Genomic DNA, 19,412 nt, shown 5'->3' on the forward strand with positions numbered 1-19,412 from the left:
CATTTCATGGTTGTCATTTTATGTAATAGTGTCAAAACAACAACCGAAAGTTCGATAATGCCATTTATATCACCGGTTTACACTTTCGGTCTTTTACATTCAGCAATATTGTAATTTTTCTCTTTGTGACAATACAAACTTTTCACTGATTGCTACTTATTATCCAGACTAAATAAATAAATTTAAAAATAAAAATAAAAAGAGAGAGATTTGACAAATTTTGCAGCAGTGGTAGCACCTCCTAAATGTTATTCAATTTTTATTTTTCAGATATGAGAATTTTTTTTTTCATCCAAAGGAACAAAATGAGAGGGTGCCTCATGAAAAAATAACACCTTTAAAAATAAGACGCACCCTAATGGGCACTCTGGGCGGTCATTCCAAGCTCGTCAGCTTGCCAGATCGAGATTTTCGCTGACGTGATCGGTTGTGACGTAGAAATGTCGCAAAGTTGTATTCTAATCTACTCGAACTTATCCGCAAGCTGAGTTCGAGTAGATTAGAATACTACTTTGCAACAATTCTACGTCACAACCGATCACGTGAGCGAAAATCTCGATCTCGCAAGCTGACGAGCTTGGAATGATCGCCCTGGTTGAATTCGTTGGTTTTAATATTACACTTGCCATAAAAGGTTGGACTGCGCCAGTGAAAATTGTTGAAAATGCTATGTACAATACGGACCAAATTAGTTTAGCGACTTTAATTTACAAAAGTGCAGACTATATTGATTTCTGCTCGTTGCATGTGTTTGAAAAGAATATTTTACCAAAAAATTTCCTTTTAATAACAGAAGTTCAGTGAACTGCTGAAGTGGTTAAATCATTAAAGAGATTAATATTAACGGCACAATAAGTAACTAATTGAAAATGTTTTAACTTTCACCTTCATCTTTTCGTTCGGGCAGAAAAGCATTATTTCTGATACAGATTTCCTTACCATGAAAATAACTTCTATTTAATTAATGTTTGATCATTTTGGAAGTAGAAATAGCTATTCTCAAAATAATCATATAATGATTAGAATTTGGAAAATTATTGTTACTAACTTTCAATTTTGAGTGTAAACCGGCGCCATAACTCAAGTATGAAGCTTGAATGCTCCTGAAACTGGGACAATGTGTTTTCAATGCGATAAATACAACAAACGATTGTGAAGAGCTTCTTAAAGAACCTCTTTTCCTCCTTTGTCATATTTTAGCTATGAGTGAAAGAATTATAAAAGTACTTAAAAGTAATGTATGTTTGATTGTAGCCTTTTCGTCATGTCTGTTTGTATAATGTTTGTCACAGAAATACATATTATAAATAAATGTAAAAACTTAAGCCCAATATTCAGTATAGTTTATTTAACAATGAATCTTTTTTTTTTTTCTTTTTTCACTATGCGTATGTTACCAACACCGACAAATATCATTAAAAGTGGACATTTCGGTAAAATGTAATAATTTTACTTAAACACTGGCCATAGCAGCAGCGAACTCTGATGCGAAGGAGCTTCCATCACATCCACTAGCAGCAGAAGCCACAGCAACCATTGTCTCCATCATAGCTTCTGCAACGATTTCAGCTTTCGACAGATTGGAACTGGCTTGTAGTGCAGAAATGGCGTTTGCAACCGTGCTTGATAAAGCCGACGCATTTAAGCTGCCCGAAGCTAGCATAGAAGATAAGGCTCCACTCAGTTGCGACACACGTGCTGACGCGGCTGGGGACATTAACTTAGATGCGGCACCTGATAACGTTCCGCTGCTTTGAGTGGATGATACAGAGCTAGCATATCCTGCGTTACCAGAGACAAATCCAGAGCTGGCAGATGAAAGGGAACTCGAATCTGCAGCAACACTTTGAGTTGAGTAATCAGAAGCGGCTGATGATACGCCACTTTCGAAAGACGCTGTTGCAGCTGATTCAGATTGTACTGCTTGCTCTACATTACTAGATGCATAAGAATTTTCTGCAGCTACATTGCTAGACACATAGGAATTTTGGGCAGATACATCATCGGATGCAAAAGAATTTTGAGCAAATTCATTATTAGAGGCATAAGAATTTTGTGTAGACAACTGAGCTGAAGTTTCAGTGTTTTGTGATGTCGCAGAAAGTTGGTTATATTCACTCTGAGAGGCTGAACTTGATGCAAAAGCACTTTGAGCAGAAAACTGTGATGCTTCTGTCGCAGAAGAAGCCGTGTCCTGCTGTGACAATGCGGCAAACAGTGATTGTTGAGATTGAGTCTGTTGTACCCTTTGCTTTGATATTTGAACCAAACTTTGTATAATTTGCGATGCAATTGAACTTGCCATACTTTGCTCTTGCCCTGAAGATAGAATATTACTTTGTTGCACTGCAGACGTTACTGCCGAAGAAATAGCTTGAGCATAAGATGAGATCGATGATCCTTCACTCAGATTTATTCTACTCATTGCGTTTTCAATGGCTGAGCCTGAAACTCCTGAACTGCTTAAAGCGCTACTCATTACGTTTCTCACATCAGATGCCGAGATTGTTTGAGTGTTAATGGAGCTAAATGAGCTGGAAGACCCAAAGAGTCTAATTAGCGAGCTTTGGAAAGAATTGTAGTTTGCCGTGTATGAAGAAGCGCTCATCGAGCTAGAAGCTGACGACGTCTGAGCTGCGCTTGAGGAGACCTCTGATGCAGTGCTTGCGGCACTTTGGTAAGATGCCGTAGCCTCCTGCGACTGGGTAACCTGTGACTGTTGCATTGGCACCGAAATTGGACGAGGTGCGGGAAGGGGTCCGGGGGCTGGTCTCGGAAGAGGGGCTGGTCTGGGAAGAGGAGCTGGTCTCGGAGCAGGAGATGGAAGAGGTGCAACTGGCCGTGATCTCTGTGCAGACAGTTGAACCAAACTTTGTATCATTTGTGATGCAATTGTACTTGCCATGCTCTGCTCTTGTCCTGAAGATAGAACATTACTCTGTTGCACTGCAGATGTTACTGCCGAAGAAATAGCTTGCGCATAAGATGAGATCGATGATCCAGCTCTCAGATTTATTCTACTCATCGCATTTTGAATGGCTGAACCGGAAACTCCTGAACTGCGTAAAACGCTACTCATTGCGTTTCTTACATCAGATGCAGAGATTACTTGAGTGTTAATTGAGCTAAATGAGCTGGAAGATCCGAAAAGTTGAATTAGCGAGCTTTGGAAAGCATTGTAGTTTGCCGTAAATGAAGAAGAACTCATCGAGCTAGAAGCTGACGACGTCTGAGCTGCGCTTGAAGAGACCTGTGACGCAGTGCTTGCGGCACTTTGGTAAGATGCAGTAGCAGCCTGCGGCTGTGTAACCTGTGAATGTTGCATTGGCACCGGTATTGGACGAGGTGCGGGAGGGGGTCTTGGGGCTGGTGTGGGAAGAGGAGCTGGTCTTGGAGCAGGAGCAGGAGCTGGAAGGGGCGCAACTGGTTGTGATCTCTGTGCAGACAGTTGAACCAAACTTTGTATCATTTGTGATGCAATTGTACTTGCCATGCTCTGCTCTTGTCCTGAAGATAAAACATTACTCTGTTGCACTGCAGATGTTACTGCCGCGGAAATAGCTTGCGCATAAGATGAGATCGATGATCCAGCACTCAGATTTATTCTACTCATCGCATTTTGAATTGCTGAACCGGAAACTCCTGAACTGCGTAAAATGCTACTCATTGCGTTTCTTACATCAGATGCAGAGATTACTTGAGTGTTAATGGAGCTAAATGAGCTGGAAGATCCGAAAAGTTGAATTAGCGAGCTTTGGAAAGCATTGTAGTTTGCCGTAAATGAAGAAGCACTCATCGAGCTAGAAGCTGACGACGTCTGAGCTGCGCTTGAAGAAACCTGTGACGCAGTGCTTGCGGCACTTTGGTAAGATGCAGTAGCAGCCTGCGGCTGGGTAACCTGTGAATGTTGCATTTGCACCGGAATTGGACGAGGTGCTGGAAGGGGTCTTGTGGCTGGTCTGGGAAGAGGAGCTGGTCTCGGAGCAGGAGATGGAAGAGGTGCAACTGGCCGTGATCTCTGTGCAGACAGTTGAACCAAACTTTGTATCATTTGTGATGCAATTGTACTTGCCATGCTCTGCTCTTGTCCTGAAGATAGAACATTACTCTGTTGCACTGCAGATGTTACTGCCGAAGAAATAGCTTGCGCATAAGATGAGATCGATGATCCAGCTCTCAGATTTATTCTACTCATCGCATTTTGAATGGCTGAACCGGAAACTCCTGAACTGCGTAAAACGCTACTCATTGCGTTTCTTACATCAGATGCAGAGATTACTTGAGTGTTAATTGAGCTAAATGAGCTGGAAGATCCGAAAAGTTGAATTAGCGAGCTTTGGAAAGCATTGTAGTTTGCCGTAAATGAAGAAGCACTCATCGAGCTAGAAGCTGACGACGTCTGAGCTGCGCTTGAAGAGACCTGTGACGCAGTGCTTGCGGCACTTTGGTAAGATGCAGTAGCAGCCTGCGGCTGTGTAACCTGTGAATGTTGCATTGGCACCGGTATTGGACGAGGTGCGGGAAGGGGTCTTGGTGCTGGTCTGGGAAGAGGAGCTGGTCTTGGAGCAGGAGCAGGAGCTGGAAGGGGCGCAACTGGTTGTGATCTCTGTGCAGACAGTTGAACCAAACTTTGTATCATTTGTGATGCAATTGTACTTGCCATGCTCTGCTCTTGTCCTGAAGATAGAACATTACTCTGTTGCACTGCAGACGTTACTGCCGAAGAAATAGCTTGAGCATAAGATGAGATCGATGATCCAGCACTGAGATTTATTCTACTCATAGCATTTTGAATGGCTGAACCGGAAACTCCTGAACTGCGTAAAACGCTACTCATTGCGTTTCTTACATCAGATGCAGAGATTACTTGAGTGTTAATGGAGCTAAATGAGCTAGAAGATCCGAAATGTTGAATTAGCGAGCTTTGGAAAGAATTGTAGTTTGCCGTGTATGAAGAAGCACTCATCGAGCTAGAAGCTGACGACGTCTGAGCTGCGCTTGAAGAGACCTGTGATGCAGTGCTTGCGGCACTTTGGTAAGATGCAGCAGTAGTTTGCAACTGGGAGACCTGCGGTTGTTGCATTGGCATCGGAATCGGTCGAGGTGCAGGAATGGGTCTGGGGGCTGGTCTTGGGGCCGGAGCTGGAAGAGGTGCTGGAGGGCGAGATCTCTGTGCTGACAGTTGAACCAAAGTTTGTATCATTTGTGATGCGATCGAACTTGCCATGCTCTGCTCTTGTCCTGAAGATAAAACATTACTCTGTTGCACTGCAGATGTTACTGCCGCGGAAATAGCTTGCGCATAAGATGAGATCGATGATCCAGCACTCAGATTTATTCTACTCATCGCATTTTGAATTGCTGAACCGGAAACTCCTGAACTGCGTAAAATGCTACTCATTGCGTTTCTTACATCAGATGCAGAGATTACTTGAGTGTTAATGGAGCTAAATGAGCTGGAAGATCCGAAAAGTTGAATTAGCGAGCTTTGGAAAGCATTGTAGTTTGCCGTAAATGAAGAAGCACTCATCGAGCTAGAAGCTGACGACGTCTGAGCTGCGCTCGAAGAAACCTGTGACGCAGTGCTTGCGGCACTTTGGTAAGATGCAGTAGCAGCCTGCGGCTGTGTAACCTGTGAATGTTGCATTGGCACCGGAATTGGACGAGGTGCTGGAAGGGGTCTTGGTGCTGGTCTGGGAAGAGGAGCTGGTCTTGGAGCAGGAGCAGGAGCTGGAAGGGGCGCAACTGGTTGTGATCTCTGTGCAGACAGTTGAACCAAACTTTGTATCATTTGTGATGCAATTGTACTTGCCATGCTCTGCTCTTGTCCTGAAGATAGAACATTACTCTGTTGCACTGCAGACGTTACTGCCGAAGAAATAGCTTGAGCATAAGATGAGATCGATGATCCAGCACTCAGATTTATTCTACTCATAGCATTTTGAATGGCTGAACCGGAAACTCCTGAACTGCGTAAAACGCTACTCATTGCGTTTCTTACATCAGATGCAGAGATTACTTGAGTGTTAATGGAGCTAAATGAGCTGGAAGATCCGAAAAGTTGAATTAGCGAGCTTTGGAAAGCATTGTAGTTTGCCGTAAATGAAGAAGCACTCATCGAGCTAGAAGCTGACGACGTCTGAGCTGCGCTTGAAGAGACCTGTGACGCAGTGCTTGCGGCACTTTGGTAAGATGCAGCAGTAGCTTGCAACTGGGAGACCTGCGGTTGTTGCATTGGCATCGGAATCGGTCGAGGTGCAGGAATGGGTCTGGGGGCTGGTCTTGGGGCAGGAGCTGGAAGAGGTGCTGGAGGGCGAGATCTCTGTGCTGACAGTTGAACCAAAGTTTGTATCATTTGTGATGCGATCGAACTTGCCATGCTCTGCTCTTGTCCTGAAGATAAAACATTACTCTGTTGCACTGCAGATGTTACTGCCGCGGAAATAGCTTGCGCATAAGATGAGATCGATGATCCAGCACTCAGATTTATTCTACTCATCGCATTTTGAATTGCTGAACCGGAAACTCCTGAACTGCGTAAAATGCTACTCATTGCGTTTCTTACATCAGATGCAGAGATTACTTGAGTGTTAATGGAGCTAAATGAGCTGGAAGATCCGAAAAGTTGAATTAGCGAGCTTTGGAAAGCATTGTAGTTTGCCGTAAATGAAGAAGCACTCATCGAGCTAGAAGCTGACGACGTCTGAGCTGCGCTTGAAGAGACCTGTGACGCAGTGCTTGCGGCACTTTGGTAAGATGCAGTAGCAGCCTGCGGCTGGGTAACCTGTGAATGTTGCATTGGCACCGGAATTGGACGAGGTGCTGGAAGGGGTCTTGGGGCTGGTCTGGGAAGAGGAGCTGGTCTCGGAGCAGGAGCAGGAGCTGGAAGGGGTGCAACTGGCCGTGATCTCTGTGCAGACAGTTGAACCAAACTTTGTATCATTTGTGATGCAATTGTACTTGCCATGCTCTGCTCTTGTCCTGAAGATAGAACATTACTCTGTTGCACTGCAGACGTTACTGCCGAAGAAATAGCTTGAGCATAAGATGAGATCGATGATCCAGCACTCAGATTTATTCTACTCATAGCATTTTGAATGGCTGAACCGGAAACTCCTGAACTGCGTAAAACGCTACTCATTGCGTTTCTTACATCAGATGCAGAGATTACTTGAGTGTTAATGGAGCTAAATGAGCTAGAAGATCCTAAAAGTTGAATTAGCGAGCTTTGGAAAGCATTGTAGTTTGCCGTAAATGAAGAAGCACTCATCGAGCTAGAAGCTGACGACGTCTGAGCTGCGCTTGAAGAGACCTGTGATGCAGTGCTTGCGGCACTTTGGTAAGATGCAGCAGTAGCTTGCAACTGGGAGATCTGCGGTTGTTGCATTGGCATCGGAATCGGTCGAGGTGCAGGAATGGGTCTGGGGGCTGGTCTTGGGGCCGGAGTTGGAAGAGGTGCTGGAGGGCGAGATCTCTGTGCTGACAGTTGAACCAAAGTTTGTATCATTTGTGATGCGATCGAACTTGCCATGCTCTGCTCTTGTCCTGAAGATAAAACATTACTCTGTTGCACTGCAGATGTTACTGCCGCGGAAATAGCTTGCGCATAAGATGAGATCGATGATCCAGCACTCAGATTTATTCTACTCATCGCATTTTGAATTGCTGAACCGGAAACTCCTGAACTGCGTAAAATGCTACTCATTGCGTTTCTTACATCAGATGCAGAGATTACTTGAGTGTTAATGGAGCTAAATGAGCTGGAAGATCCGAAAAGTTGAATTAGCGAGCTTTGGAAAGCATTGTAGTTTGCCGTAAATGAAGAAGCACTCATCGAGCTAGAAGCTGACGACGTCTGAGCTGCGCTTGAAGAGACCTGTGACGCAGTGCTTGCGGCACTTTGGTAAGATGCAGCAGTAGCTTGCAACTGGGAGACCTGCGGTTGTTGCATTGGCATCGGAATCGGTCGAGGTGCAGGAATGGGTCTGGGGGCTGGTCTTGGGGCAGGGGCTGGAAGAGGTGCTGGAGGGCGAGATCTCTGTGCTGACAGTTGAACCAAAGTTTGTATCATTTGTGATGCGATCGAACTTGCCATGCTCTGCTCTTGTCCTGAAGATAAAACATTACTCTGTTGCACTGCAGATGTTACTGCCGCGGAAATAGCTTGCGCATAAGATGAGATCGATGATCCAGCACTCAGATTTATTCTACTCATCGCATTTTGAATTGCTGAACCGGAAACTCCTGAACTGCGTAAAATGCTACTCATTGCGTTTCTTACATCAGATGCAGAGATTACTTGAGTGTTAATGGAGCTAAATGAGCTGGAAGATCCGAAAAGTTGAATTAGCGAGCTTTGGAAAGCATTGTAGTTTGCCGTAAATGAAGAAGCACTCATCGAGCTAGAAGCTGACGACGTCTGAGCTGCGCTTGAAGAGACCTGTGACGCAGTGCTTGCGGCACTTTGGTAAGATGCAGTAGCAGCCTGCGGCTGGGTAACCTGTGAATGTTGCATTGGCACCGGAATTGGACGAGGTGCTGGAAGGGGTCTTGGGGCTGGTCTGGGAAGAGGAGCTGGTCTCGGAGCAGGAGCAGGAGCTGGAAGGGGTGCAACTGGCCGTGATCTCTGTGCAGACAGTTGAACCAAACTTTGTATCATTTGTGATGCAATTGTACTTGCCATGCTCTGCTCTTGTCCTGAAGATAGAACATTACTCTGTTGCACTGCAGACGTTACTGCCGAAGAAATAGCTTGAGCATAAGATGAGATCGATGATCCAGCACTCAGATTTATTCTACTCATAGCATTTTGAATGGCTGAACCGGAAACTCCTGAACTGCGTAAAACGCTACTCATTGCGTTTCTTACATCAGATGCAGAGATTACTTGAGTGTTAATGGAGCTAAATGAGCTAGAAGATCCTAAAAGTTGAATTAGCGAGCTTTGGAAAGCATTGTAGTTTGCCGTAAATGAAGAAGCACTCATCGAGCTAGAAGCTGACGACGTCTGAGCTGCGCTTGAAGAGACCTGTGACGCAGTGCTTGCGGCACTTTGGTAAGATGCAGCAGTAGCTTGCAACTGGGAGACCTGCGGTTGTTGCATTGGCATCGGAATCGGTCGAGGTGCAGGAATGGGTCTGGGGGCTGGTCTTGGGGCAGGAGCTGGAAGAGGTGCTGGAGGGCGAGATCTCTGTGCTGACAGTTGAACCAAAGTTTGTATCATTTGTGATGCGATCGAACTTGCCATGCTCTGCTCTTGTCCTGAAGATAAAGCATTACTCTGTTGCACTGCAGATGTTACTGCCGCGGAAATAGCTTGCGCATAAGATGAGATCGATGATCCAGCACTCAGATTTATTCTACTCATCGCATTTTGAATTGCTGAACCGGAAACTCCTGAACTGCGTAAAATGCTACTCATTGCGTTTCTTACATCAGATGCAGAGATTACTTGAGTGTTAATGGAGCTAAATGAGCTGGAAGATCCGAAAAGTTGAATTAGCGAGCTTTGGAAAGCATTGTAGTTTGCCGTAAATGAAGAAGCACTCATCGAGCTAGAAGCTGACGACGTCTGAGCTGCGCTTGAAGAGACCTGTGACGCAGTGCTTGCGGCACTTTGGTAAGATGCAGTAGCAGCCTGCGGCTGGGTAACCTGTGAATGTTGCATTGGCACCGGAATTGGACGAGGTGCTGGAAGGGGTCTTGGGGCTGGTCTGGGAAGAGGAGCTGGTCTCGGAGCAGGAGCAGGAGCTGGAAGGATTGCAACTGGCCGTGATCTCTGTGCAGACAGTTGAACCAAACTTTGTATCATTTGTGATGCAATTGTACTTGCCATGCTCTGCTCTTGTCCTGAAGATAGAACATTACTCTGTTGCACTGCAGACGTTACTGCCGAAGAAATAGCTTGAGCATAAGATGAGATCGATGATCCAGCACTCAGATTTATTCTACTCATAGCATTTTGAATGGCTGAACCGGAAACTCCTGAACTGCGTAAAACGCTACTCATTGCGTTTCTTACATCAGATGCAGAGATTACTTGAGTGTTAATGGAGGTAAATGAGCTAGAAGATCCGAAAAGTTGAATTAGCGAGCTTTGGAAAGAATTGTAGTTTGCCGTGTATGAAGAAGCACTCATCGAGCTAGAAGCTGACGACGTCTGAGCTGCGCTTGAAGAGACCTGTGATGCAGTGCTTGCGGCACTTTGGTAAGATGCAGCAGTAGCTTGCAACTGCGAGAACTGCGGTTGTTGCATTGGCATCGGAATCGGTCGAGGTGCAGGAATGGGTCTGGGGGCTGGTCTTGGGGCAGGAGCTGGAAGAGGTGCTGGAGGGCGAGATCTCTGTGCTGACAGTTGAACCAAAGTTTGTATCATTTGTGATGCGATCGAACTTGCCATGCTCTGCTCTTGTCCTGAAGATAAAACATTACTCTGTTGCACTGCAGATGTTACTGCCGCAGAAATAGCTTGCGCATAAGATGAGATCGATGATCCAGCACTCAGATTTATTCTACTCATCGCATTTTGAATTGCTGAACCGGAAACTCCTGAACTGCGTAAAACGTTACTCATTGCGTTTCTTACATCAGATGCAGAGATTACTTGAGTGTTAATGGAGCTAAATGAGCTGGAAGATCCGAAAAGTTGAATTAGCGAGCTTTGGAAAGCATTGTAGTTTGCCGTAAATGAAGAAGCACTCATCGAGCTAGAAGCTGACGACATCTGAGCTGCGCTTGAAGAGACCTGTGACGCAGTGCTTGCGGCACTTTGGTAAGATGCAGTAGCAGCCTGCGGCTGGGTAACCTGTGAATGTTGCATTGGCACCGGAATTGGACGAGGTGCGGGAAGGGGTCTTGGGGTTGGTCTGGGAAGAGGAGCTGGTCTCGGAGCAGGAGCTGGAAGGGGTGCAACTGGCTGTGATCTCTGTGCAGACAGTTGAACCAAACTTTGTATCATTTGTGATGCAATTGTACTTGCCATGCTCTGCTCTTGTCCTGAAGATAGAATATTACTCTGTTGCACTGCAGACGTTACTGCCGAAGAAATAGCTTGAGCATAAGATGAGATCGATGATCCAGCACTCAGATTTATTCTACTCATAGCATTTTGAATGGCTGAACCGGAAACTCCTGAACTGCGTAAAACGCTACTCATTGCGTTTCTTACATCAGATGCAGAGATTACTTGAGTGTTAATGGAGCTAAATGAGCTAGAAGATCCGAAAAGTTGAATTAGCGAGCTTTGGAAAGAATTGTAGTTTGCCGTGTATGAAGAAGCACTCATCGAGCTAGAAGCTGACGACGTCTGAGCTGCGCTTGAAGAGACCTGTGATGCAGTGCTTGCGGCACTTTGGTAAGATGCAGCAGTAGCTTGCAACTGGGAGACCTGCGGTTGTTGCATTGGCATCGGAATCGGTCGAGGTGCAGGAATGGGTCTGGGGGCTGGTCTTGGGGCAGGAGCTGGAAGAGGTGCTGGAGGGCGAGTTCTCTGTGCTGACAGTTGAACCAAAGTTTGTATCATTTGTGATGCGATCGAACTTGCCATGCTCTGCTCTTGTCCTGAAGATAAAACATTACTCTGTTGCACTGCAGATGTTACTGCCGCAGAAATAGCTTGCGCATAAGATGAGATCGATGATCCAGCACTCAGATTTATTCTACTCATCGCATTTTGAATGGCTGAACCGGAAACTCCTGAACTGCGTAAAACGCTACTCATTGCGTTTCTTACATCAGATGCAGAGATTACTTGAGTGTTAATAGAGCTAAATGAGCTGGAAGATCCGAAAATTTGAATTAGCGAGCTTTGGAAAGCATTGTAGTTTGCCGTAAATGAAGAAGCACTCATGGAGCTAGAAGCTGACGACGTCTGAGCTGCGCTTGAAGAGACCTGTGACGCAGTGCTTGCGGCACTTTGGTAAGATGCAGTAGCAGCCTGCGGCTGGGTAACCTGTGAATGTTGCATTGGCACCGGAATTGGACGAGGTGCGGGAAGGGGTCTTGGGGTTGGTCTGGGAAGAGGAGCTGGTCTCGGAGCAGGAGCTGGAAGGGGTGCAACTGGCTGTGATCTCTGTGCAGACAGTTGAACCAAACTTTGTATCATTTGTGATGCAATTGTACTTGCCATGCTCTGCTCTTGTCCTGAAGATAGAATATTACTCTGTTGCACTGCAGACGTTACTGCCGAAGAAATAGCTTGAGCATAAGATGAGATCGATGATCCAGCACTCAGATTTATTCTACTCATAGCATTTTGAATGGCTGAACCGGAAACTCCTGAACTGCGTAAAACGTTACTCATTGCGTTTCTTACATCAGATGCAGAGATTACTTGAGTGTTAAGGGAGCTAAATGAGCTAGAAGATCCGAAAAGTTGAATTAGCGAGCTTTGGAAAGAATTGTAGTTTGCCGTGTATGAAGAGGCACTCATCGAGCTAGAAGCTGATGACGTCTGAGCTGCGCTTGAAGAGACCTGTGATGCAGTGCTTGCGGCACTTTGGTAAGATGCAGTAGCAGCCTGCGTCTTGGTAACCTGTGACTGTTGCATTTGCACCGGGATTGGACGACGTGCGGGAAGCTGTCTTGGGGCTGGTTTCGGAAGAGGGGCTGGTCTGGGAAGAGGAGCTGGTCTCGGAACAGGAGCTGGAAGTGGTGCAATTGACCGTGATCTCTGTGCAGACATTTGAACCAAACTTTGTATCATTTGTGATGCAATTGTACTAGCCATGCTCTGCTCTTGTCCTGAAGATAGAACATTACTCTGTTGCACTGCAGACGTTACTGCCGAAGAAATAGCTTGAGCATAAGATGAAATCGGTGATCCAGCACTCAGATTTATTCTACTCATCGCGTTTTGAATGGCTGAACCGGAAATTCCTGAACTGCTTAAAACGCTACTCATTACGTTTTTAACATCAGATGCAGAGATTACTTGAGTGTTTATGGAACTAAATGAACTGGAAGACCCAAAAAGTCTAACTAGCGTGCTTTGGAAAGAATTGTAGTTCGCAATATATGAAAAAGGCTGCGATGCAGAGCTGGCAGCACTTTGGTAAGATGAAGCAGCAGCTGCCTGCGATTGCAATATAGAGCTGGATGCTGAAGATGTCTCAGTTGTGCTTGAAGACACCTGTGCCGCAGTTGAAGCGGAATTAACTGCACTACCATAACTTTCTTCAGACTGTGACTGGATACTTTGCGCAGCGGTGTTGTATGCCTCTGCAGTTTGATATGCTTGATCTGTTTCAATTTGATTTCGCGCCGTGCTTTCTGCAACGTAACTCTGAACTTCTTCTTGTTCGGAGTCGCTGATTAAATTTTCTTCAAATGCTTCCATTTCAGAAGATTCCGTTTCCGATGAAGACATTTCTTCTTGTATTCCGTTGCTTTGTAAAGCACTGGCTGAGCCTCCTTGATATTCATTGACGTTTGTTGTTGTTGTAGTTGTAATGGTGGATATCGTTTTCTGGTCTGTTGTGATTTCATTTTTCGATTGAAGTTGTGCTTGTTGTCGTGCTTGCTGTTGTGCTTGCTGTCGTGCTTGCTCTTGTGCTTGTTGTCGTGCTTGCTGTTGTGCTTGTTGTCGTGCTTGCTGACGTGCTTGTTGTTGCGCTTGCTGTTGTGCTTGTTGCCGTGCTTGCTCTTGTGCTTGCTGTTGTGCTTGTTGCCGTGCTTGCTCTTGTGCTTGTTGCCGTGCTTGCTCTTGTGCTTGGTGTTGTGCTTGTTGTCGTGCTTGTTGCCGTGCTTGTTGTTGTGATTGTTGCCGTGCTTGCTCTTCTGCTTGTTGTTGTGCTTGTTGCCGTGCTTGCTGTTGTGCTAGTTGTTGCGCTTGCTGTTGTGCTAGTTGTTGTGCTTGCTCTTCTGCTCGCTGTTGTGCTTGCTCTTCTGCTTGCTGTTGTGCTTGCTCTTCTGCTTGCTGTTGTGCTTGCTCTTCTGCTTGCTGTTGTGCTTGCTCTTCTGCTTGCTGTTGTGCTTGCTCTTCTGCTTGCTGGTGTGCTTGCTCTTCTGCTTGCTGTTGTGCTTGCTCTTCTGCTTGCTGTTGTGCTTGCTCTTCTGCTTGCTGTTGTGCTTGCTCTTCTGCTTGCTGTTGTGCTTGCTCTTCTGCTTGTTGTTGGGCTTGCTCTTCTGCTAAGATTTGGGCCTCCATAGCCATAGCTTCTTCCTCTTCGAGGATCTCTGCTTCCTCTCTTTCTTTGATTTCATCTTCAACGTCGTTGTTGTACATTACCGTAACCATTTCACGTATGCTGTCCAGAAAATTGTCATCCACTGTTCCTACACTTGCTTCGTATGCTTGAGCTATAGCCTGCACTGCGTTGTCCATAATATAGTTGATGTTTCCGCCGCCTTCTGCGGCTTCGGTAATAACTTCTGCTATTTTCGAAGCGACTGCATGCTTTATCTTATTCGCTTTCGGGCTCTTCCGAGCGGTCTTAATGAGTTCGTTGAAGCTGTCGTACACCTCTTGCTCTTTCTCTGCTCTAATCACCTCATAGTTGATAAAGTTGTCGATGATTCCGTGTAAGAAATATTCAACCAGTCCTTCGTCCTTAAACACCGATTTCCCTTCGCTTTCCGTGGGGAAGCTGAGGTAGAGCCCTAGGGCTAGCAGGAGTGCGGAAAGACGAACCATGGTTGATGCGCCTAAGCTCTCCGACGGTGACTTCGAGCAGAACCTGACACTTTTTATAGGGGGAATGTCGTGATCTTCGGGGTTTGTTCTAGATCAAAAAATGTTTCAGTTAATTGAAAACCAATGTTTGCTCTAGTCGAGGGTTAAGTCATTTTAATTGGAGACCCAATTAAGGCAAATTCGTTTTGTTTTTCATGTGTGGGGTGGTATAACATTCTTTTTATTATAGATGACAATTGAATTCAGAGGATTTCTTATCTTGACAACTGAAATTCATGGGAAAGAAAAGAAATTTTCGAAAGATGTGACGAATTCGTGATGATGTGTTAGAAAAGAAACAAATTATATTTGAAATTTGCATATTCTTTAGTATTAAAATTAACTGATTAATCAAATTTAATAAAGCGCTTTTAAAACTTCATTTGAGGTTCGTAAACTCTATCAGACCGTCTTATCGGTCAATCAGTTACCTAACGGTAGTGTTAAGCCTGCAAAGAAATTCCTTTTGTGTGTGTGTGTGTGTGTGTATGTTTTTTTTTTTTTTTTTTTTTTTTTTTTTTTAACTTCTTTTTCTATCCTTGGAACAAAAAATTTGAAACATTTTCAGAATTTTCCTACAAATTGTTGTGTTTTTGGGATTTTAGGTAAAACATAGTTTAAATATTTCTCGTAACAACGCTATGATTAATGTACTGTAACTGTGTATATGTACTGTTTAACTAACCTGTTTAAATAAATGGCCTGAAATTACTCAGACCAATAAATAAATAATTTAATAAATCCTTTTGTTCGTTGAAGATTTCTTGAAGCAAAATCTCATGTTAGATAAGGATTTATATACGGTTACGATTCCTTCAGTAAAAAGCACCAAGCGAATGAAATATAGTGAATCCTATGATATCTCCCTCATAACTTTATCTTCGATGAGTGATGTATTAAAAACTATTCCATTTTTTAAAATAGGGGTGAAAAAAGCCGGTTTTCGTAGCTAGTAACGTACTGCAATTGTTATTGGCCTAGTGTCAATACAAGAATTTCTCCCTAAGTGGACATTAACTCTCAATCTCATGAGTTTTATCGTTAGACTTATGAGTTCTCATCTGTAACTCTGAGCCAGAGTGACTAAGTCCAGGTTTCTCAATCCCCCTAAAAATCCTAAATTTCCTTAAAAAAATTTCAGCTCCTAAAATTTCTAAAGTTGTACTAAAATTTTGTTGGTGTTCCTAAACAATTTTTTGAAAATTTCACAGTGGTAATCTCTTTAAGAGAATTAAAGTGGTCTTTTAGGAGGAGGAGACGCTTCACAAAATATTTTATCGCAAAACAAACTGTACAAACTTTTCCCTAGATATTGAATCTAATGAATAGACAGTTCACAAAATATTTCGTTAAATCAACCCTTCACAATATTTTACCTTTAATAACAGACAGTTCACAAAATTCTTCCTCTGAAAAAACGAACCATTTAGTGTTTGAAACAGATGTTTTACAGCTCTACCTGAATGAAACATACAAGGCCTGAAATTTTCAGCATTTTAATTTTCTTACACGCCCTTGTCCCGATCATTTACGAATTTCGGAAGCCATTTGCATTCTCTTCTGCAGGGCCGGATTTGGAAGTGGGGGCAACGAAGGAGTGGAGGCCCCTAATCGGGGCTCGAAAAGATCTTCATATTTTCGAAAATATCCGATACTTTGATATATATCCCAATATTTTGATATATATGTATATAGCCGATATTTTCGATTTAAAAAATTTCCATTCAAGTCATTTTGTAAAATAATTTTTGAATTTTTGAGCTAAAACAGCGAGAAGTTGTAAGGATGACCTGCAAAGTTAACCATTTTTCGGAATTTTTTTACTTACTTTATTTCTCTTTAACTCATAGATACAAATTACAAATTAAATGAATAAAAAAAATATATTGCCATTGAAATGCTCGATCAAATAAAAAATTGATAGTAAATGGATACTTGCGATCAATGCTTTCTGATAGATCGATAATAATATTATTTTTGCGCAAGCATTCTTTGTAGAAATACAAAAAAAAAAAAATGTCTGGGAGAAAAAACGTAAAATTTGCTGACCCGTGAAAGTTAGGATATTTTGTAAAAAAAATTTTGTGTGGTCCCCTTTGTTGTGGAGGCCCCGGGGCAGTAGCCCCGCCTGCCCTCCCTTAAATCCGGCCTTGCTCTTCTGCAAAACTCGCTCGTTTTAATTTTCTCTGTAATTTCAACGTTTGAACATCAGTTATTTTATTCTTACCATTAGTCTGAACCTTGCTTAGTTTTCTTTCTTTTGTAGAGGACTTGTAAACTCGTCAGTTTCTCAAGTTAGTTCAAAAATGTTAATCCTGTTGCACTTGAATCCATTCAAACCATTAGCATTCTTAAATGTTATCACTAATTTTTATCAAGTTGTATCTTTGTTTTATAAAGATGTTGAAAAATTAAATTGATCTAAAATGCTGATTAGGTTGTTTGCGAGAGCGTTAGAATCCAGAAATCATGTAATTCAACAGGTCTAGTAAACTTAGGCAAATGTCGTAAAATGTAGTGAATAGCACAAGTCAAGGATTTCTTTTCTTTATTTTCGTTGCCCATTCAAAATTTTGTTTGCTATGTCAACTATGATATTAATTGTTCCAATAGTTCTTAAATATTTCTGCTCAGCAATTTTTTCATTGCCATTTGCATCTTTTTCTGCTTTAAAAAATACATTTACTTACCACATCTTATTTCTTGATATTTTTTAGCTGGTAAGTATAAAATTGCAGTTTCCTCTTTTATTTTCTTTTAAAAATGTTTATTCTACTTAAAATTCACAATATTCTTGGGGGGTGGGATGGCAGAGTTGGAAACATGTTGACGTTGATAAAAAAAAAATAAATAGATATTTTTAGTTCAATATCCGTTTTAAATTAAATAATTGTTGTAAGTCTGAAGAACTTCATGCATAGGAAACTTTTTTAGGAATTGAGAAAGTAAAAAAAAAAAAAGATTAATAAACAATTTTCAGTTTTTTTAAAGAAAAATTTAAAGTTAATGTGCATTATGAGCAGTTAGTAAAATTTACAAAGATGTGACATTACTGAATAAAATATAAAAATAATTTTAAAATTAAGATTCCAAGTTTACTGGCATTGGAAAATCGAAGTTTCATTTGTATCATATCTTGGTCACTGTATTGTTGATAGCTAAAAGCAATGAAAGATTATCATAAATCACACAAAAAGTACATTAATTCAATAGGTCAAAATTTTTCTTTAAACCTTAAGCCTACAGTTATAAAGATGAATCTGACTGTCCAGAGCATATGTATAATTTATTTATTTTTAATTTTCTAAATAACGTTTGAAACTATGTAAGAGAAGAAAAATACAAACTAAAAATTGTTGTTGCTTCAAAGAGAGCTGTAACATTGAACATAAAAGGCCGCATGGGTGTTTTGGCAACCTGTAGGTTCCGCACCACTGTATTAATAGTTAAAAAGGAAAATGACAAAGAATAAACTTGAAAAGGAATCAACTACGAGGCAAAATCAAGATTTGTGCAGATTTGTTGAAATAACTAAAGTATTAATGAGTTTAAAAAAAATGAAAGTTTAGCTCTGTAAGAGGGGTACGAAAAAAACTAGAAAGCCGCTGTAGGCAAGACATTATGGCAATGACTTTTGAACAGAATTTAATATCTGTAGGGGCTGGTCAATTGAAAAACCTTGGAATTGCACATCTTTGAAAGTCAAAAGAGCGAATTTTGAAAAGATAACTACAAATTCAAATGCTTTGTGGCTACTTAATATAAATTTGTTTTTAAAATTATTTCTCTTTTGTTTCGACTCTTTCTTTGTAAAAGTACTTTAAGGGATAAAATTTATTTTCAGTTTCGTTTGTCAGTTGTTATGTAATTAACTATGGTAAGGGTACCTCTTTGTAATCACACAAAATTTTTAATTACTCCTAAAATTTTCCTAACATTGTGCCGAAGAGTTCCTAAAATGCCCCTAAAATTTTGAAAAAGTCTACCGAGAGCCCTGTAAGTCTAAAAATTGCGAATTTTCCGTTTATTAGTACATTGTATGAAGAAGCCTATCCCGCATCGAGCCATGTGAACGTAATTCGTTTAAAAAAAATCCTTTTGAATGTTTTACCAGGGTTAAAAGAGCGCGCGTCCCATCCTTTGCATGCGCCAGAAAAAAGGTTTTCCTATCTTCTGTAAAAGTACCATAATGTGACTTACGTCCTTCTGGCTCTGAGGTACAGATATACAGGTAGTTATCAAAATAATGGAAGCACCAAAGAATAAAAGTGGTATTTTTGAGTGCGCTTCGTAAGCAATAGAGAATAAAATTAAATGTGTGTGTGTGTGTGTGTGTTTTTTTTGAGCAATTACGATTGCTTATTGTTCTCACTTGACTATTTTTGACGTTCCTTTGATTTTTCCCACCGCCACCCTCCGCACCATCACCGTCGACGGGCTCCTTACGATGCTGCACCTCTAGCGAAAGCTGTCTCCAGGTTGCATCCGTGTCCTACACACACGCGCATACATACACAACTACACACACACAAACACGTACATACACATACATCTACACACACACATACAAACACATACACACACGCATACATACAGACACCTACACACACACATACACACAACTACCCACACATTCATGCCTGCACATAGACACAAACACATGCCTACACACACATACACATACCCCCCCCCCCACAGACACAAACACACATGCCTACACACACATACACATAACCCGTAC

General features: G+C 42.5%; 2 protein-coding genes across 2 annotated transcripts in view; one reads left to right on the forward strand and one right to left on the reverse strand.

The window, feature by feature from the left end:
* Positions 1–19,412, forward strand: part of LOC129231611 (neuronal membrane glycoprotein M6-b-like) — a 96,292-nt gene that overhangs the window by 43,274 nt on the left and 33,606 nt on the right. The gene's annotated exons all lie outside the window — the stretch shown is intronic.
* On the reverse strand, positions 1,327–14,655 carry LOC129231602 (serine-rich adhesin for platelets-like). The gene has a single exon (XM_054865967.1). The coding sequence runs from the start codon at positions 14,630–14,632 to the stop codon at positions 1,454–1,456; it is 13,179 nt and encodes a 4,392-aa protein (XP_054721942.1). The 5' UTR covers positions 14,633–14,655; the 3' UTR covers positions 1,327–1,453.

The sequence above is a fragment of the Uloborus diversus genome, chromosome 1 (assembly GCF_026930045.1).
Source record: "Uloborus diversus isolate 005 chromosome 1, Udiv.v.3.1, whole genome shotgun sequence".
Lineage (NCBI taxonomy): Eukaryota > Metazoa > Arthropoda > Arachnida > Araneae > Uloboridae > Uloborus > Uloborus diversus.

Excerpts from the sequence above, each read along its gene's own strand:
- LOC129231602 (XM_054865967.1), bottom strand. The coding sequence starts at position 14,632 with ATGGTTCGTCTTTCCGCACTCCTGCTAGCCCTAGGGCTCTACCTCAGC.